At 42.4% G+C, this 22,871-nt stretch overlaps 1 protein-coding gene across 2 annotated transcripts in view; it reads right to left on the bottom strand.

Moving 5' to 3' along the window:
• The window catches only part of LOC144719989 (glycogen phosphorylase, muscle form-like), a 55,052-nt gene that overhangs the window by 24,863 nt on the left and 7,318 nt on the right, over positions 1-22,871 (bottom strand). For both annotated transcript variants that reach the window (XM_078596385.1, XM_078596384.1), the window contains exons 3-4: positions 766-867; positions 301-379 (exon numbers count right to left, since the gene is read on the bottom strand). In XM_078596385.1, coding sequence (XP_078452511.1) covers positions 301-379; positions 766-867 — 181 coding nt within the window. The remainder of the gene's footprint in view (positions 1-300; positions 380-765; positions 868-22,871) is intronic.

Here is a 22,871-nt window from a genome sequence, read left to right as displayed (position 1 = left end):
CTACTATACTTTGCAAAGTGTTGACCGTGATGCTTTACGCAGCTTGCTACTGGGATCTTCTGTGTAGAGCTGGAGTGAGTTCATGCATGCTGCTCTGTGCTGTGTAACCCTGTGGTCTTTTCTACTGCTCTGTTCTGTGTGCTGTCTCATCATGGGTGTGCTGTGCACGTGCGTGCCATGCGAGCACGTGCGTTGCATGCGAGCGCGTGCCATCTACTTGGTGGGCTGTGCGTGCTGTGCGAGCGTGTGCCATCTAGTCGGTGTACTGTGCGTGTGCGTGCGCCGTCTTGTGGACTGTACCGGCGAGGCGGCCCAGGCCTCCGTTGCCAAGCCCCGCATCCTCCTCAATCTCCTCCAGCTCCTCAATGTCCAGGCCCAGCTACAACCCCAACAACACGTGGCAACGAATCAACACCCAATAACCATCGCAGGCCAAGTACTCACAAGAATACATTTACTTTTTCTCTTATCAAAACAGGTCAAAGTGTACTTAAACAAGCGTTTGGGTAAGCTTATCACCAGTGTCAGTCCTGATGGTGCAACACCTGTGGAATCTGGGAGAAAGCAGGGGCGGTGAAGTTTGGTAGTTACAAAGGCAATGGTCGGGATAACCGCCCGTTCTCGACCTTTGTGGTAATCATTTGTGCGCATTTAAAAAGCAGGCATTTTCATAATTATGAACACACTAAAAAGCAGATTTAATAGCAACAAGTATCATCTGTCGGCACGGCATGGAATGCGTGAGCGGATTCATTCCCCTCTGACCTGGTACATGGCCTCGTCACAGCTGTTCTGCACGCCCAGGTTCACCATGGTGTTTTGGAGTGTGCGGCCCATGTAGAACTCCAGGGAGAGATAGTAGATACGCTGCGGGGGGGGAGGTGAGGGGGCGTAGGAAGACACACATACACAACGAAAGAATGCGAAGTGTTTAGTTTGGCCATCAAGCAAGATCCAGAACATGTGGAGGAATTTTTTTTTTTTTTAAAACAACACACCTGTCTCAACGGGAACAAAACTTAACAATAATGGCGGATATCAAAAAAAGCCAGTGGTGAACATTTCACTTGCTTAAGACAAGGGGCAGGATTATCCATAGGGTGAACAATGTTGACCTCCCAAAAAAATGGCACGACATTTTATTCAAAACGCTGAAGTTTAAAAATGTGTTCGGGAGTCATCAGAGCACACTATCCCTTTACGTTTGATAAAATTCGTACTAACCTGTGAGAAAGCAATAGTGGTTGTCCTTTGGAGATACTGGTCACTGCTTTGCGAAATGTTCATTACTGGCCAAAAGCTGCCAACAGCATTACTTCACGTTAATTTTAGCATGGTGACACTTAACTTTGAGCCCAAAAAAGTAGTTACGTATAATACCATGGTTGAACTCATATACTGTTTCACAAATAATGCACCGTAAAAGTAATTCCTAAGCCGCTTTAGCTTACTCCAAACCTCCTTGAATTCCACCCAACTCAATTACATTTACGCAGATGCTTCTAGCATGATGCAAATAACTGGCTTGGTAGTCCCTGAAATTGGAATTTAGCCCGTAGACAACCTCAAGCAAACCAATTCGTGCACCACGAATAACCATAATGCTTTGGTCCTTGCAGTCAAGACCTTGTCTTTGGGTTCAATGCCATGGCTACTGTACCATATTAATAGCTCACAGGGAGCTTTAGCAATGGGAGAGCTAAATGATAGCCCAGAATATTAAACTTACAACCATACACACAGATGCCACACACACACACACAGATGCCACTCACACACACTGCAGGGACTCGAGAGGCCGGTAGGACCATTGTGATAATTGCCATGGGGCCTGTCAGCTTATAGAAGCCCATGGGAGACTGCTCACGTGTTAAGACATGTTGGCTGAATTTCTCTAACAAGTGAGAAGAAAAACGATGACCCTGATCTATTATGGAAGGGTAAAAGGGGCAAGATTACAATTTGCTACATGTTATAATTGAATTTCGATTTAAAGCTTTCTTGACTGCAGGGATTCATAATCTTGGTTCTTTCGGTAAAGTCACGTAGAAGGGAAATAATAAACATAAAACATTCTTATTTCCCTTCTACATGACTTTACCGAAAGAACCAAGAATATGTTATAATTGCGTTATTAAATAAATATTGAAATACACTTTGGAGAGTCAATGGAATGTGGAAAGCTTCACTGACAAACAGGAGGAGTCAAATGTTGTTGTCCTTCCCCCGCACCTTTGATTAGCGAGATTGCCTACATACGGTGGGGAAACAAGTTCAACATAGTAGTAGGTTTTTACCCTTTTAAACTGGTACAAAACTGACACCTTTATTGCACCAGTTTAAAAGGGTAAAAACCTACTACTATATTTTGCCACTGGTAAAGGAGATCTAAAAGTTCAACATACATAAATACAAATTGAAATCGCAATCAATGGTCAACTCAGCCCATCATTTCTCCAGAAATGATGGCACGTCGATTGTGGTTATCTCATGGAGATAATGACCACCACAATCGGAATTTGGAGTTTCCATCGCCGACTCTGGGCTGACAACAGAGGAGTGCTGCCCATTTATAACGAGCAAGGAGACACTTTTAATTGAAAGGCTTAACCATGAACTAAGCTCTATGCACCGCAAGTGTGAAGTTAATGTCTGACAGACGTACCCACAATTAAACATTACATGAAGATGTTTATCTGATCAAGGGTACAATGCTGTAGGATGCATTGCCTTTCAAGCAGCATGGCTCGTGCGTTCGTTTCAATGCCTCGGCAGAGTTGCAATGCAAATCATCACCGTAACTTATACAAGTGTGTTAAACATTGAATTGCAAACAATGTTAACGTCAAGTTGTTTTGATTAATCATTCCATAGTAGATCAAAACTTTCCCCACATTTAATTTATGTTACTTGTTTGTATAATTGGATGCAATAACTCTTTAAAACTCGTGCTGTGTACTGAATAAATTGCTGCGCAAATACAATTTCTATTTGTTATTGAATGAATGCCATTCTGCACTCAGGATAGGATAACACAAAAAGATCCGTTTTATTTTGTTTTCAAAAACCTGACATTTCAAGAATGACACTGTACATGTAAAACGTTATATGTTTATACACCGGATGTCAGAGGTGTGGACTCGAGTCATGTGACTTGGACTCGAGTCAGACTCGAGTCATGAATTTGATGACTTGCGACTCGACTTGGACTTGCATAACAATGACTTTGTCCCACCTCTGCCGGATGTGATGTGGAGAGCATCACCATCTTGGCAGTATCACAACTGCAATTCAGCACATTTACCGGCCTACATTAGTGATAAATAAATATTTCCGTCATTGCTATAGCCACTGCTAGAAGTTCTCCCCACGGGCATTTCGGTCACGGGGGTCGTTTGACCTTTGTTTGACCCCGCACCTCTGATTAGCACGGTTGGTTACGTACGATGCGAAAGAAGTTCAACAAGCATACATACCTTACTACACCGCACTGGTCAGTGCGGGTTGGTGAAGGGGTGGAGGCAAGGACCGGTTTAGTTATTACTTGCCACGGATGTTAGCCGTGGCTGGAGATCGAATTTAGGTCATCGGGTTCATAGTGCAGTGTGCTAACCACTGTGCTACGGTGCCCCCTCCACCCCCCACAGTACTGACACTGCACAGTTACCCATCACAACTGTAGCTCCTTAGGGGTGCTGTGATTAGAACGCTTGTGGGGAGTCAACAACGTTCATGCAGTCGACTGGTTTCCACCATTGTAATGTGGAATTTCTCACAATGGCTCAAGACTAGCAAAGTGTTTTCCTGTTTATTTTAAGCAAGTCAAGAGCTTATATATTTATTTATTTAATTCTATTAAGTGTTACAGCCTCCGATGGTAACCTTAAACTGTACTCAAGAGCACAGTGGTGCTGACTCAGCACCCTGGCACCAGCGAAGTATTTATTCTCCGCACCCCTGCCCCTTCTCGTGTTCATGAAGAACCTGCTGAGAGGATTACTCAACCACCTGTATGCACCGCAATATAAAACACCGCTGTCATATGGGGCTTGGGGCATGTACTGATCATACAACTTACAGGGTAGATCCTATTCACCACGTTAAAATGGGGGGTATTATTGGTGGAGCCTATTTTCTGCATTTGTCTGTAAAAAAAATACTTCTGTTATCTGCGTGGACATTAACACAATGAGGAATTCGACATCACTTCTGGGTGGTTCCCCTTATCCGCCAATGGCTTGGGGAGGCCTTCATACAGCAGCAGTGCATAAGTCATGGCTGATGCAAGCTGACAAATGCATGAAATGCAGCGTTTCTTGGGATCATTTCATGGTAGCTCACTGCCGCATCGTTCAGGGAGATTGGTTCACGCAATAAACATACGGAATTCTTATCAGTGGCTTAGAGCCACCAATGGAGATTAGTGATTGGTCATTGCGCGTATGAGCATACTTGGCCTTCATATTTTTTATGCATTACGAGCACCAGATTCGGACCCGAAGTGCTGTTTTATCAACTCGAGAATCAAGGTCAGGATTGCCGGTAACGCTATCGGGGGTTCACTGTAAAATGCTCCAATTTCTAGAGGAAAACAAAATTGATTTTGTGATGCTTGAGCATTCTAACATGTTGTATAACACGCGCCGGGCACTTTTCCCCAATCAATTGGTGTGAGGTAAACAATACCATCCAACAGTACTCGAATTTGTGCGTTTGGTGTACAGTATTGTATACAAAACACTTATTTGGCATATGAAAGGATAATTTGACTGCTGCCCCTGTCAGAAGAAAATTGGCTGGCTCAACGAACTAATGAAGGGGAACTAATGCTGTACCAATGTGAGAGATCACCGAACCCAAAACTGCTGCGATGCTGGGTTTTAATCTGAAGCTCCCATCTAAGTTTAAACCTGGTTCTCGTGTGTATTGAAGACTCAGGCCAGCTGTATAAATAACTGTGAAAATGTGGATATCTACCAATTGTTCGTTTGAACATGGATCCACTATTAATGTGAGAACATTAAAAAAAATCATGGTTATTCTCTCAACCGTAATCAGTCACAAGGATTACATTATTGTCGAATTGCACCATTAGATTTAAGAGCCACCCAATATATAATTAGTGCCTTTCCATAAGTTTTCCCACAGCATATTTGGTGTGGTTAGAAAGGGGCAAGCAATTTCCAATGTCACAGGATCACACGCATCGAAGTACAACGTTAAAAAAACCCTGCACCAACCGCTTCAAACCTTCTCCTGCATTCACCCACCACCACATTATGCTCGACAATCGCCCACGGGCCAATGCACTTAACCAGCAAAAGGTCAAATTTTACCCTTTTTTTTAAAGCGATGGGATACTATTTAAGCAACATGTACTTCATGAATAATTCACGTGAATACGTAAGAGAGGTTCCCATTAATCCTAATTCTGTACAAGTTCCTAAAAAACCTACTGTATACATGGTGTGCTTTGATATCATACATACAGTATACATGGCTCTGAATGGATATATGACCGATTCTAATTGTAACTATCCTCTCAATTGCCTATAGAGCCACACAACTTTCCACATGCAGATTTGTCCTGGTCACTGATAATAAAATGAAACGAGCACTGCCTCAGTGCTCAACTTCATTGGCAGCTCCAAGCAGAATTCCGCATGCCTTTCTCAGTCTCCATGACACAACAAACATAATTAGCTTCCCACAAAGTGCGACTAATTGAATACAACTGAACATATGATAGTTTCTACACGGTACACCCAACGGGATGGAATGAAACAAAATACTTTTATCTTTCTCGTGAATAATACATACAGGGTGCATTCTACGAAAAGCTCTTTAATCGTCTTAAAGCCTTTGTGAACTCACTTCCCTAATCGTTTTTCCACTATTCCATATTCCATTCTCAACTGCATTGAAAAAACAACAATTACTCTTTCAAAAAAGTGGCTTCCACCAACACAATTTTCAGGCACCGAACCGATTTTGTGAAACATATTTTCTTTCATTAAATATATTAAGCCTATTTCACTATCTATGCTTGGTCGCACATTCCATAATACAGAAACTGGAAGCAGGGTGAGTGGGATCATGCACATATGGAGACATCACGTTTGTGAGACCCTTACCTGCATGAAACGAAGGTGCCTGTTGTTGTGTGTAAGAAGGTTTTTACGAGAGGCAATCTTTGTGCTTAAGTATTATCCCATTGTACACGTGAATTTTCTCCAGTAACAGTTTTCATCTCAAATGTAAATGCACTCCAACAGGAAGTGGCCAAATAGTCCCAAGCAAGACCTTTCTGAAAAATAGTTGAGGTTTCAGATGAAACAAAGGATACAAGTGCAAATGAATCCAAGTTGATTTTATTTGTTATACGATCACGTTCAGCCAGTCGGGAGTGGTAGTCATCTTTTATGGCATTCACAAGCCAGTGGTGGAAATTCCACATTGTGTGACAGAGGTCAGTTTATACATATGACTACTACTGACTTAAAAACAAAGTGAAGTCATGCATAAACCCTGGTGGATGATGGGCTCGAGTTGGTCCCTGACTGGGATTTTAACTTGCAACCTTCCAATTGTGAGTCAAGCATGCAGCCACGTTTCCAACCAGCCGGCTGAAGGCTTTAAGGATGATTGTATCAAGATCAAAAATGTCATCCTGGCTGCTGCCATTCATGGATCCATACCTACCCATCACCTCCTTTCATACTGACAAATCCAGAAGCTGTTCCATTGTTGATGTTTAATCTACGAGGTTTGTATTTCTATTATTATTTCTATATTTTGGCACGTGACGTTCTCCTTGATTGGTGACCTCTGTGTAACCTTCTGTCCTTCGTTCATACACTCCTCCTAATTTCTATTCTGAATTTCCAAGTTGTTTACCCATTTCTGCTGTACAATTAGAAATGTAATGAAATTTAAAGCACTTGCATTCATAGGGAAAAATATTAGTTTTATTTGCTTCCGTGAAGTCTATAATTGTGTTAACTGCTTAATAATGTTACCTATGACGACATTTAACTATGTCAGTATCTGTAGATAGTTTATCTTTGTATTTGGATGCCGTTTTACATATGTGTCATTAAAAAAGTACGTACTATAAAACTAATTAGAATTTCCGGTACCTTTCAATACTCAGTTGGATGCATCTGTCTGACCGTTATCAGAGTACAGCCATCAAATGATCAATTAAATGCAATCTCTTTGCTGCACTGGCATCTGTGACCAGGGCCCTTGAGGCAATGCTTTCCAAATATAACCATTCCCTCCTCTGTGTTCGGTGAAGGTTATCGGGGGGGAAAAGAATCCATAGCCACCCTGCTCCTCTCGAGACCAGGCGCATTGCTGTGCTCGTGGCCATGCCATTAAAACATACCATAACCAGCTGACGAATGTGTACATTCATTTGTTTAGGTAAGTGCGCGTGGATGTGGATGGACACGCGCACTCTCCCGATATTTTCTTTCTCCGTTTGAATCCTGCCAATCATGCAGCACGTGAGGATGCGGCTGGATGCCTCGGTGGGAAATTGCTATTTGATGCTCCTGTGAGAGGCGCCGCTGTAGTTATATTGCTCCACTCGCAACTGCGAAGGTCACGGGTTGGCATTGGCGATATGGGCCTTCGCAACTCGTGAACGTGTTGTGCCGTACTCTTTGTTGGGTGTATTATTCTCCATATCAGATTCGCAATTTCCTCTTGTTGCTTAGCAAGGCCGCCAACAGTAAGGGTGCTGAATAACAAGTAATTACTGCAAGAATAGATACGGTGCTGTAGTTTCGACTGCTGTTCATTGAGAGGCAGATATGGATTGTGGCCATCGCACCCACACTGTGCACTCGTTCCATCAGCCAGCAGAGCGGAACAGGTCGAATGAATCATCCCTTGGCCAGATGTGACCTCAGGAGCCGAGAGTCCTCTTGGGATAAGGGCTTTAGGATAATATTTAGCACAACTAGCTAACTATGGTTATTATAAACTTGCAAATGAGCCTCCAGTAGGTAAATGCTATCCATATGAGGGTAGTGGGACCTTCGGTATTCATGGCGATACCAAAGAGGCCCCTATTGACTCATGGCTTCCACAAACATTGGGAGGGTCAGAATAATATTTTATTCGCAATCCTACCAATAAAGCTGCCAAACGTCTCGGTATTCCCCGGACAGTCCTCATATCAGAAAGGATATCCCGGGTGCCCTGCTGCTGTCCCAAAGCATTTGCCAAAATAGGGATTTTTGTCCTGATTTAAAATTCTGGTTTCATGCTCGTGATACGAGCAAACGTCGGGGTTACCTACGCAGTGCGTGAGGCTAGCTGAGGAGTAGATGGGGCCTATGAAAGAGAATAAATGCCTAATGACAATAAAAGTGGGGTATTCACTCAGTGTGTGGGCAGGGCGAGTGATACTGGTAGGAACCACCTGGTTCCACCAGCCCACGGGGGATTATTGTGTCCGTCCGTCGTGCATCCAAAAATGGGAGGGGTGGGGCTGGGTGGGGAGGGGCTGGGTGGGGAGGGGAGGGTGGGGAGGGGCTAGGTGGGGAGGGGAGTGTGGGGAGGGGCTGGGTGGGGAGGGTGGGGCTGGGTGGGGGGTGGGAGGGGTGGGGCTGGGTGGGAAGGGGCTGGTCACCCCGTGGTGCCCTTATAAAACTCAACGTTTAACCTACTCACGCCGGCTTGTGCCCGCCCTCACAGTCGGGCATATTTGCGGAATACACTACGCCGCCATTGACCCTGGCCATTGACCGAGCAACCCAACGTTCCAACCAGCTCCCTCCGCAGGAATGTGTTTTAGAGGGCTAAGTAAAAGTGGGCATGGGGCTGCTAGCTCACTCGTGTTGAGCGACTCCAGATATTAGGTAGCTGAACCATGCAGCCACCAATCGTCAACAGTAAGAACACATTTTGGAGGTCCGCTTTTACAGTTTGCGGTTGACTACGCAACAGCTGCAACACCTAGAAGATATAAGGAAGTGATGGTGAAGTGTGGTGATGTTCGCAGCGTTGGCTGCAATGGCCTCTTAATCTTGACTCAACTTGCCAAGAGGGGAGGACGGACAGCGTGCCGCAAAGATTGTTGCTTCAGCTTTTCTGCCAGATCAATTACATAAATTATCAATGAAATACACTTGCAGCATAGCCCAGGCAAAGCAAACAGCATTGTCTAAAGCACAGTGACCATGGAAACAGCTTCTTAAAGATTTATGAGCAGATTAACAATGGCTGGCACATTTCAAGGACAATGGTGTTAACCTTCAGGCAATACCAGAGTCATAGTGAATCAAAAGGTACCTTAAAGGGTGCGGTGCAAGACATGAAATGTTTTTACTTACATGGCCATTTAACAGAAGGTGGATTCACAATTCTAAAAATGAGCTGAACACACTGCACGTGCTGGAGAATGTGTTGTTTAGCTCTTGCCAAAATGCCGCCTTGTTGATAATATGTACAACAAGATTAAAACGTACACAAACGCACACATTTTATATGAGCACAGGATAATGGGAGGCGGTGGAGAGCGTGGGGACGTGGAGGGTAGCGCGTTTGCTGTGTTAATGCAAGTTACTATAGCAGCACGGTCACAAGGGAAATGCTTGTTCGGCAGTACAGTGTTCCAATCCTCAAAGGAAACCTGTGGGTTACTTAAGGCTCCTGCTCTTGTGGCATTCAGCAGCCACACTCAAGGTCACATCAAGTTCATTTCGAATTAATCTTTCGGCAGTCTAATTAAAATGGCAACTTAACCTTTTCCATGGAATAGAACAGCTATGAAGGGAATGGCCATAAGATTTACAGATCCTCTCCACTTATTTATTAACTGCCCATATAATACTCCACGACAGCGCATGAGTTTTGCACAATGTTTGCTGTTTGAGACTGAGTATGCCCCATGGTTTTCATGGATAATTCTATGACACCAGACAACCAGCAGCATTTGCTGACAAGATTTTGTCGTCATCTGGTCCAACCCATGTGAGACTAGGCTCTAAGGAAAGCTGTGTCGGGTGTGGACCAATCAACTTCAAGGACAGTGCACATTATCAGAGTTATGTTTTTTGTTTGCATTATGACTGCAGGCATTGTGGTCTATGCAAACATGACTCCTTGTAAAACAAAGGTGTCAGTTTTGTTGCCAGATAGAAGGGTAAAAAAACAATTATCAAGATTCAGAAAGTAAAAACAGGACGAGAATATTCCTGATTTGATCAATGCTGCTGGAAGACATTGGTAAACAGCTGATGCGCAAGGTTTGCCTTTTATTCCCATGGGGGGGAAATTGTGAATACTGTACTGTTTTTGGTAACATTTCAGTGTTTACTTTTGTAGCTATAAACAAAAAAAAGCATTCCCTTGACATAAACTCCAGCAGACGCTGTCGTTACGATGAAAATGTTTACAGGAATGGGAAACTCATCAGATAAATTTGGCACACTACCTACCACCATCAGTTTCCGTCCCTGGCAGTGTTCACTTGATAATACAAAGCCCGTTTTAATGAGCATTGTATCATAGTAATAGAATAAACGGTGGAGTGGTGGTGCAGTGGTTAGAGCACTGTGCTACAAAGACTAGCAACATGCGTTTGATTTCTGAACACGGCTAACATCAGTGATATCTGAAATGGTTCTGGGTCTCTCCACTTCCCTTTTACAAACCTGCACTGACCAGCATGGTGAAGTATGGTCACCATACTGGCCTGTAAACTAACGAATGAAACAATAACAGCCCGTTTGAATTAATTCAGCACGAGGTGAATTAAGGACAGCAGTAATGTATTGATTTGGTTTTGCAATTATTCCATTTTGCACCGGGTCGAAGATTTGATTCTCACAACCTTCTACTCAGAGTGATTAATGAGTGAATGTTAGAGATCCTGTGACAGCATACGCATGATTATGCCGATGTGTGCTAGCAGTTCCAATAACATTCAGGAATTACATTTAGCTCATCTTACAATAAGTTGTAAACCATATAAATGTATCATGACAATATAATTATTCATTAATCAAAAATTATGCCAAAATGTATACCCATAAAAAAATAATCCACATATCTATGATGTGGACTATTCTGTCTGTAAGAAAATAATACTGTTCATAATTAACTTTGTTTATCCAACGATTTTTGTTTTTAGAAAAAAAATACAATGAATCTCACCTGACTAGTACCTGGTAGAATGAAGGATTTTCATTCCTTTAAATGTACTTTACATGAACGTGTACGTGACCAGAAAATCATCGACTTAAATACGGTGGGGCAAATATGATGGTGCATTATAACACAACACACCCAGCAGCACGTACGCATGTTGCACCCGTGCTAATGGCAGCACGGTGAACAGCCAATTCAAGTCGAGGCCATTTCACCTTTGAGGGCTTAAAAAGCCCGCACCGTGGCTTAATTGAACATCTCAAATAAATTGCTACTTACAAATCGAGGCATTTTGCTTATCCAATGTGATGAATTGACAAACGTTTTTTTAAATATGTTATTAAACCTCGTCGAGTAACATATATAAAACAACAGGAAGCAATTGCTTCACATTGCATGTGTAAGAGAAATATGCCTTACATCTCGCACCCTTTCTGTGTAGCTGCCGGCTTAGTACAGTATCACAAAACGTTACTGTGCTTGAGCAGACGTAGCAGATGGTCAGCTGGCAAATGCTCCCCAGTTACCACATTATGAGAATCGGTTTTCCCTTTTTTTCTGGCAACAAAACAGGTGTTAAGATGTTAAAACACCAAACTGAAACCTTTTACAAGGATTCATGTCTGCATTAACCACAATACATACTCTGGTCGAACAACGTTTGAGACTAGGCTCCAAAGAAAGCTGTCTCTGGTGTGGACCAATCAGTTGCAAAGACAATGCATATATTTTCAGAGTATGTTTTTGTTTGCATTCTGACCACAAGTATTGTGGTTAATGCAGACATGATTCCTTGTAAAAGGTTTCAGTTTGGTGTTTTAACATCTTAACACAACTGTTTTGTTGCCAGAAAAAAGGGGAAAACCTATTCTCATATTTTGGTACTGGCAAAGGAGGGCCCATGAAGTTACCACATTGTGTTCTGGGTGCAGTGTCACCTACCAACTATTCGGTCGTAAATGGCTCCAACAACTACTAAATGTGCCATTTAGCCTCGACTTAATATGAAGTCAATTATGTAATGCTTTGCCATGCCCATTGTTTGGAGGGTAATCTTAGAAAATTGACCGGTTTCCAATTACGGCACCGACCCATATTTTACATTCCATCTGTAATATGATTATTTGATTACATTTCAGAATGTTTTGTTCAAAGATACGTTTAAGTCTAGTAAACCTGGACATTAACAACACTACACTGTGCATGCAATGGGCTGATGCTGTACTCGCATTAACACAAGCCAATGATGACTTGAACATTTCGTCACAGGATTATTTTTTGGAAGAACTTTCCATAAAAAAATATATTAAAGTAATCGTTAATTTTAATGTACCAGAACAAGCCAATCCTAATCTAATCATGCAGGCCTGGTGGCGCACACTTGTGTCCCAGCGTTTGAGAGGAAAATGTTTGCTATACTCCCAAATACATTCGACTGCACGGTTACACGGAGATTGCAGTACAGCAGCAAATGGGGTCATTTTCAGTGTTATCCTCTCGTGTATATATGGGCATTTTCTCCAGGTCCTCTGGTTTCCGTTCATACACAAACATACCACATGGGACCCTCTTGAAAAGATCTTGAGGCTCAGTGAAGGCTTTCCTCGGTAAATTAATTGCAATCATTTCGGTAAGCATAATCAACTAAAATCAGTTCTTACGCTCCCAACATATGCATCAAATCGTTGGAATTATATCTGGACATAATATCGCCATGTCCTATTATTACAAGTGCTTGCTGTTTCAGGATCCATAAATGTATTATGGTTTATCGGTTTCACACTGCAAGCCTAAGATTTATGCACAAAACCATGAGGAAGCTAACTAATTCAAGTGCACCATTATTGCCATGGCAACATGGCTGCTATAGATTTCAGTGCAGTGTGGTGCATGGACCTTAACATTACAAATAAGGTGGCCGTATTTTGCATTTGTTATGCAATTTAACATTTGTGTTATTGTTACTATTCATAAACAAAATAACCGATTTACGATGTTGAAATGGTAAGTTTGGTAACATGCGAGTAATTTAAATCAATATTTATGCAACGAGCAGACAAAACGATGAATGAGTAACTGAATCAACACATGATGGATAATTCGCAGAAAGATGCCGTAATGCGAGCGGGCAGAATGGGCTTCCCCCAATGCAGCCTCTGGAACCAAGCCCGCACACATTGCCCCCCCTCCTCCCTCTCTCAGAGACCTGCAATGCAGCACACGGACTGTGATGACATCATACTACGGGTGGATTTTTCCTATGGTTTGACGCCGAGGAAACGCAACAGCCCTCTGCTACTACTGCCCTAGTGCGGGAAAACGCCGCAATGGCTCTCAAAGACGAGGAATGCCCTCCCCCCGTATGACACACACACACGGAAAAACATTTTTCCATCGCAAATATCAACCACAGTGTCGGAAAAAAATGTACTGAATGTTAATAATAATGACGATGTCTCTAACCGTAGGTGGTACTGAGCATTCAACTCCAAATGGGATGGTTGACGGTTCAAATTCCAGTTGGGGGTTTGGCTCGGCCCATCATCTTGCATAGGTCAGAAAAACGCGTATTAATTTCTGGTAAATAAACAGTGGTTGATCTATATTCTTGGTTCTTTCGGTAAAGTCACGTAGAAGGGAAATAATAAAATTAAAAAAATATAAAACAATCAAATTATCACGACCTTTCGACTGCAACACAAGCAATTTCACACCTGATGATGATTGCTTGTGTTGCAGTCGAAACGTCGTGAGAATTGTATTGTTTCATGTTTTTATTATTTGATTATTTCCCTTCTAAGTGACTTTACCGAAAGAACCAAGAATATGAATCCCTGCAGTCACGAAAGCTTTAAATCAAAATTTTAAGTGGTTGATCTATGAAGATTGACAGCCACCATAGGAATGCTGAATTTCGAATGGAGGTGAGCGCGATGTGAAGCATGGAGGCACTGCCTTCTCTTGAGCACAACAGCATCCACACATCAACGACTTCGCCTTGATTCTTAAAAAAAACCACCACAGGCATCTACAAAGGCTACAAATGATTTTCCAATTGCAATGGTGTATCCTCTTGTTTCTGTGGGTGTGTTTTTGTCTCCAATGAAGATGTAAGTATGGTATAAGGATGCCTATTTTGAGTTCTGAATGCTGTGATTAAGCAGGTAATTATTTATTCATAATTATGTCAAATGAACTTCAACCCGCAGTATAATTCGTATAATCAATCCCGTTCGTGACATTTCCAAAGCTAATGTCGCATGTTTAGAAGGCCGTCTTCAGTGTAAAGCAGTGCACACAAAGGATATCCATACATTACAGCACACAACTCATTGTGAACACACGCATGCAAAACACCTGCAGCAGTGTCAAATTTCACCCTTTCAGATGCCAAAATGGCTGTAAGTCCAATCAGATCATCTTCTGAAAGGCTTCCGCAGTAGCAGTTGCTGAGTAATGTTATTTTATTTTAAAGTATTGCATGTAACGTCTTTTTTTATAAATACACATTTAAGAAATACCATTCACCTGATAATAATTTTGCAAAGCCTGCGAACAAATCTTGTTGTTCGGTGAAGTCAAAATGTCCAAGTGTCACCGCGTGTTAATGGAGTGTTGGGTAATGCTCATCAGTTGGCAGCCCCGAGCCAGTGGTAGTTGTTCCACACTACTATTGTTGAGTAGTTCCGACGGACGTACTCGGAGACAGAGGTAAGTTAGGGGCTTCCGCCAGGGTTTATTAACACTTATCAATACTACACAGGGTACACAACTCCCAGGGGCTAGGGGTCCTACTCTGAGTCCGGGTCCCTGCCGGCTAGCTCCGGTCTCTCTCTCTCGTGTCGGATCGTGGAGTCTACCGACTCCACCGACCGGAGAGAGAAGCACCTCTACGGCTACCACCGGCTTCTCCCCAGACTCCCTATTCGATCCCTCTCACTATCCCTGGTTCCCTCTTCACCCTGTTTACTATCCCCGTTCCTACAGTGACCCCGCTTACGTCACGGGGTATCCCTTAAATACCCTAGGAGACGTGACGTCACGTGCACTGCCCAGCACGTGCGACCCCACGTCCCGTGATGTCATCGCACCGGACAGCGCACACGACGCCACCACTCTCCTCTACTCCTCTACACTATGACAGGTTCCATTCCAGTCTCTCGACTGGATGAATACTGTTTATGCCAACAACATGGAACTCATTTCATAGACCCTTTAGGAAGTATTTAATGCCCTCACACAAAATTACCGGGCTATATGGAATGGTTCCGCGGTACACAAATTACAGATAATGAGCATAAATATCCACTAGAGGTTAGAATTCCAGTATTTTATCTGCATTTGAATTGATCACTGGGTTGTTTGTATTGCTTATACAGAGCATGATGGTTGGTGTACTGTTGCAAGTTATAATTTCACTTTATACCTAAACTTGGATGTGAGCACTAAGCGTCTGTGATTCATAATATATATGAATAAGCGCTAATGTATATTCAAATGCACATGAAAATTAATACAGACAAGACTTTGCCAGGGTAACAGGGCAAGTTTTGTTAACGAGCACCTATTAAGGTCAGCATTGCATATGAAAGGGTGGTGCATCTAACACCGCGATACGTACTGCGTGCATCTGGTTTAACACAAGATGATAATTTCTCACCTACGAGCCTTACACTAGTTACCTTTACTGCTGAATGCTTTTTATATTTAGGGCTAGAGACTTCTCTTAGGAAAACCTAATTTAATGTATTCGAATTCTGTGCAGCCATTGGTGACTTTTTCTTCACATGCCGTGGACATTTTTTTGTCGCATGACTATAGAACTGCAATTTTTACTTCCCAGAGCTGAATTATAATGTACTATAGGAAAACTAAACGAAATAATTGTCCTGTTTGTGCAGTCGTTGGTGAATGAGTGCGTAACGATAAATTCACCACAAGAACCTCATTTGATCAAGTTCTGACTGACACCCATATTTAAACCCAGCATCTTATTCTCAGCAGTGTTGCTTCCATATATTAACCTCCATATAAAATCTACTTTGGCAATGTATCTCATCGCAAACACAGTAGGTGGTGCGATGTGCTCGGAGCTGTGTAATGGAGAATCTGCTTTTCCTGCCTCGCTTCCAAAACTCAATCTGGAGGTTTCGACCTCCAGCGACCGAGCGGCTATTTATGGGAGACGCCTGTTGCCACGCTTCCTTAGATGTCCCTGTAAAACTCGCCTGTAAAGGTCGCCTGACACATCTGTTCAACGCACATGAAGCCCCTGCTTGACATTACAGACCAGTTATTCAAGATCAGCCACTGTACACATCGATTGCAAACGGTGCACTTCTGCCACCCATGTCGTTTAACTCGACACTCTCTAACCAAATGAAAGATGTTGCTGAGATGTACTTTGTTTCTAAAGGGAGATCTGTTCAACTAGTTATTATACAAAATATAGTATTTGCAACATACTGTGGCTGCAGGTATATTTTACATTTTCCACTTGAGCTGCTCTTGCAAATCATACCAACAGATCTGTAATGGGCACTCAAAAAACTCCATTACCCCAACCCATCCCTACCCTCCACAGCCATTATTACAACTATTTTAAACAACTTTAACACAGGGTTTGGTTAGGTAAGGCTACCAAAACCATCATCCTTGACTTGTCATATTCTACATTATTATTTTTACAAAAATACACAGCTATAAAGCCGTACTAAGCAAACGACACCAACGTCTATGCATCCCCTTTTCTGCGTCTAAACTAATTCCGGGGTCGGCTAAGGGAAAGGGGTACACGGCTAACTCCCTTATGAAAGTGATCTCGTGAGCCCCCCCCCCTTACAGAGCCAACTTGGTGTCAGATAGCCCCGGTAAGGAGGGCTGCCTTGGAAATCCGAGCCAAACGTCCAAGGCCAGTTCATGGCAACGTGGAAAAAAAGTATCTGAGATAAAACACGCATTGGAAGTGGAGGGAAGAAAGGCCGAGTTGACACCCAACTGGAATTTGTCCTCACAGGGTTCTCCCCTGAAAGAAATACTTTTGGTATAAATAAAGGGTAATGTAGGTAACCAAACAATCTATGAGATCGACCCTCTAACAACATCGCCTCCCAGCCAAAATGATGTCCGCTTATGGATGATTACAATTCTGTACATTTAAATTAAGTAAATTGCATTCAAGGAATAATTCTGGTGAAATGTTTAGCAACTCATAACAAGAGGTTAGGCCGCTATGGATAAAGCGCTTTCACGATCAAATACCAGTCAAGAATGATCTCTCTTTGGTCGATAAAAACCGGTTCACGTTGTGTAAATCAACAGTGGCTGTCTTGCTACGCAGAAATGTGGAATTTCAATCACTGCCTTTCGGGCCAGCAAATGAGTTGAGCAACGGAGCATTTAAAGGTGCTTGTTTGATCAGGAGGACACGTGACTTACTACCACCTTGCATCAATGAAAAGGCGTTGTTTGCCAACACAGCACACCCTGATGTGTTTCTAGTAAGAATTGCCAGTGTGAGCAGAGGACGCCTACAGTACACACGTCCAGTACAGTGTACCTATATGCGGTCACAGTGTCTCACGTTTCAGATCCTGTTAAGAAAAGCGACAGCGGAGACTTTAGACAAACATTGCACAATCACGCAGGCCATTCGCCCAGCATTTATTGTGCATGCGCAGCAGCACTACAAGTGTTCACCAAATATATTTACAGCTGCACTATAGGCAACACGTACTTGAGGCTTACAACTAAGGATAAAACGATGGCCATTCAACCGAATATGTAAATTGATTATTCCAGTCATAGATGGTGCATAAACACACGTGTCAGCAGGACTAAACAGCCAATTTCACCACACCTATACATCGCTTCCTACCTTCTGCTAGATCCCACCGCTCTTACATACAACACCAAGCCTCCGACGGCTACGTTATAGGGCACTCTATTTGTAAGATCGTATTTGGAATTTTAAAAACAAATTTACTAATTGTCGAGAAATATATCTAAGATACAATCCCGACTGACGTACATGGCGGTGAATTCAAGAATGCACGTGCTAATTCACCAGCTCTTAAAAGTCTACAGTAAATATTTCGTAAGCATATGCTAATCATTAAACGGCTGCACATTGTGGATTCGGTAGATGCTGACGACCTACGCTCCCGGCTTTAGGGTTAGAGCGGTTGCCCTTCATTTCACCTACAACGGCACGACAGTGCGCACCACCATATTTGTGTGGCGACATCACACTTAGCAGTGGGAGGCAAATACGAGTGTGCAGTATTCCCAAAACAAGGTAGCGTTACTGTATTATTGTACAAAGTGGTGCATTGGGTGCAATGGCTGCAGGTAAGTGACTTAATGTAAACATGTCATTCCCTTTAAAATGCTGTGTGAATAAGACACATAATATATAGGCATTCACCGATTCACAAATAAGTCACTGCATTTACAATTCAGACCGAGGTATTTTTCTGATGGAAAGCAGTATGTTATTTGTTTAGAAATATAACTACCTCAAAACATTAAAACATTAATAGCCAATCCTGTGTCCCCTTGTATTTACAAATAACATGCTCCTGTTGGTTAACACAATATGTTTAGTGTTGCATGAAGCATATCTGAATGCATAGTATGTAATTGTTTTTTGCATTGTTAACTAAAACACCATTAACTGTTCACAAAGGGTCACATTGCTATTTGCAAAAGTCAACCCCGGCACGCATTAACGTGTACGAATAAGACGATGCTGTAGTGAAAGTATACATTGTAATACGATTTACCCATTTACAGCACTATGTCAATCCACTACTGGATGAAGGCCCCCCTCCCAAGTTGTGTCGGTGACGGGGGGTTGTCAATCATACTTCACCACGCTGGGTAGTGCAGGTTTAGTGAAGAAGATGGGCCCAGGACCAGTTCAGATATCACTCACCATTGATGTTAGCCATGGCTGGGAATTAAACTCATGTTACCAGCAAGTCTGCAAACCCATTATAAGGTGGGAGCAGTGGCTATAACGCAGTATATGACCAATACATGTTTTTGTACATGTACAGTACACATGACGCATACGCACAAATATATAAGTTTCTATGCGCACTGCTCAAAGTACTTGTTATGCAATTCGCAGTTGCTGCAGAGCTGTAATGGCGAGATTTATAATGCTGTCGTCGACTGCAGAACAGCTACGGAAACAAGTCCTGCAGCACAAGAGGGTTCTCATTTGTAAAAAAAAAATCGAGAGCTGCAGTGAAGGGCATGCATCCAGACACTTTATGTCAATGTGCTATATTTAACCTGACAAGCACCCACTGAGCTATATAGCTCTTTTGCAGAAGCGACCTTGCCACAAATGAAAGCTCAACGAAGTGGTTTATCATGTGGACATTTATAGCAGCCAAATACTCAAAGTCTAATCGCGTGTTTCTAAATGTGGAGGGGAAAAACCGGAGAACCCGGAGGAAAGATCCACACGACCACGGAGAGAACATGCAAACTCCAAATGTAAAAGCATCGAACCCACGACCTCCTGTATACGAGGCTAAGTAGTTACATGGGTGTATAGTTACATGTAGCGCATAGTGTTGGGTTACTTGAGCGAAGTAGTCAATCTCTTGATTCACTTCTGATTACAGTACTAATTACTGGCAGCTTCAGAAGTAACGTGGCATAGTGTAATCACGAATTTAATATGTTCAAGGTAATGCAATCGGAGTACTTGCTTAATTTCATTACTTTATTCTAATTAAATCTATAAGTTTGATGTAACCTTTGACATAATGAGAACTGTTGAGTACGGATAGTACTTGGATGGGCAACCATCATTCATAAAACATGTGTTGTTACTGTGGGACGAAGTCGTGGGTAGTGCAGTAAAATCCGTGGTACGTGCAACACAAACACTGACTCGTGTGGTGACAGGATTGACAAAATTGTGATGCATGCCTTCTACCAACAGTGGAGTAAAGAAAACTATTTCACCAAAATTCTAAATAGAAATATGACATGCGGACATGTATTTCCCCACCGTAGGATGCCACCTCCGAATAACTAAAAAAACGAGGATATTTTCTCCTTTACCTCCTCTTTCAGGCCTGATCTAATTTATATATCCTCCATACTTCCCTTTGCATATCTATTCATGTTTTCCATCACACGTTCTCTTGCTTCTGAGCCATCAATAAACTCTCAACTTTCTTCCCTGTGCATACATCTCTTTCAGAATATTGTTTCTGTGCCACTCGCTCATGAAATTCTGCCTCTCCCCACATACATCACCTCGCTCCATGTCTCATTGCTCTCTACATCCAGCACATTAAGCTTTCAGTGCTGATGTTGACCACACTGAACCAGCTACTGTACTCATTTTTGGCTGAGCAAACCTATAGAAAGCCCAAACCCGGTTTAGATACAAATGGCCATTGGCCTACGTGGTATAAAAATAAAACTCGGGTTGCCAGGACCATAACAAAATGCAGTGGCCACTTTGCCACCACTGGCACACATACACCTATAGACTAAAACTATGAACAGTCTGAATTAATATTAATAACATTTTACGGGAAATACACCAATCAAATGACAGGGCTGTTTGCCCAAAGTTTTATTAAGCCCCAGCAAAAGACGTAGTTATCCGAGCTGCACACAACATACACAATATTTCCTTTCAATGTAAACGCTTAAGGATAGTGAAATCTCTATTTTATAAGTTCATTAACCTCCTGAGAAAACATTCATGTACGTTTATCTGCTTGGCTAATGAGGCCTGCATAAACTTGCTGATATGGAATATGACATGTACATATACAATTGCACATTAATGTATATGGCATGGTTATAGACAATTTATATTAGGATTATTTGACATTTTGAGAACCAGATGATGCACTGTATGCGTTCCATGTGCAATCATCATTTTTAAAATAAAATTTGCAATAGCATGCCAACCTGCTCTCGCTTGTGCCTACATGCCATAATTTTCATCCCAGTCCACCTGCTGTGAAATATGGATTGAAATAATCGTGCTGAAAATTACACTGAGAGACATAACAAGGAAAACACGAATCAGAGAACAAATATAATTAGGGGACACGATATTGAATATTAGGAAAAGTAAATTGGTTTGTGCAGGACACATCTCTAGAAGGGATTATGCCCGATGGTTAACATTGGCAGCCAAAATAAACACACCCAAGGGGATGGCGAAATGACATCAGTGCATGTGCAGAAGCAAAAGGTTTTATGGCATCACAAGACCATGAAGGATAGTGACAACTAGACCTTTATCTAGCAGTGGATAGATCATGCCTTTCGATAATGGTGTGGCTGAGTAGCTTGGTGGTCAGTGTGCTCTCTCGTGAATGAGTCTTAAAAGTCAAACCAATATCTGCTGCATCTCCAGACTCAAAAATGCTAGGGGGGAAACTGTAATGTGGACGTTAAATCCACCTTGGCATCATTGAAAAAATTGACCCATATGTGCAGGTGACATCCCAAATTTTTACATAAATTGCAAATGAAATGTAAAATAGCAGTCTCCAAAGTAATTGTGCCAATCCAAAATATGCTTGCAAAAGCAAGTGACTCAAAAGGTATTCACCTAGATAGAATGACAATGTCATTAATATACTAGGTGCAGTAAAACGTTTATGAGTATCCATTAAATGGTAGGTTAATTTGCGTATGACTTTGGTGCCCATTAGTACAAAACACTGCTTGAATTGATAATGAATACATATATCAAGGCAGGTTAGAAGCTGGCAAAATGCAATAGAAAAAAAATAAGTTTTTCTACAACAATATATAGTGTATAGATGATGCATTGTATGCTATATATATACACCACCTATTGTATGCGATTATGATCAAATCACACAGAATGTGCCTGATCTTATGACGTCAGAAGCTAAACAGGTTTTAGCCAAGATTGTGCTTGCATTTGCGAAAACGCAGGTGAAAAACAGGAGTTGTAGACCGTTGCATGCTACGTTGTCAGTAAACGGCAGTGAAGAAAAATTCCTCAACATCTCTGCTCCTTGCCTTCACCAACCCTTGGTTTTGATCTTGCACCAAGCTCATTGTCCAACCTCAACCGCGTCCGCACAAACCGTGGCAGATGCGGATACCCACACAAGGACAATTAAACATTCTGCAGTGTCGTGCGAATGTGGTCATCCAGAACAGATCATAACAACGTATAGCGATGCAATGCCCGATCCACAAATACGAAGGAGACATCACGGCGATGATACGCTCCGCTGCTCCTGACGCACTTAATCTGACTGGACCACCTGAATGTGAAATTGGAGTTGTTTCTCCGCATCCACATCAGCCGTACGAGACATAAGGATGAGACCAACCCGCACAGACTGTTGCGTGGGGAGGAAGCCCTCATCCAGCAGTAGATTACGTTAATGCACAATACAGTACTGACCTCGAGAAACGGAATCGGCACCGTGCGAGTAACATAACTTACGTCACACCCAGGACGGCAAACACTGCGGATGGTTATCGAGAGACTGAGGCGAGCCCTCATCCTACCTACCCACTAACAGCATAGATTTGTATCGCCTGTGAGCCTCTGATCATTGTTACTGCATGTTGTGTGGAAGCATGGTGCATCGTATCATTGGTCACTATTTCGTGAATGCAGACTGGACCCATTCATACTCCCGAATACTACTGTACATTGCATGCATACG

This window comes from Lampetra planeri, chromosome 7 (genome assembly GCF_965212315.1).
Source record: "Lampetra planeri chromosome 7, kcLamPlan1.2.h2, whole genome shotgun sequence".
In the NCBI taxonomy this organism is placed as follows: domain Eukaryota; kingdom Metazoa; phylum Chordata; class Hyperoartia; order Petromyzontiformes; family Petromyzontidae; genus Lampetra; species Lampetra planeri.
This window is presented reverse-complemented; position numbering and strand designations above follow the sequence as displayed.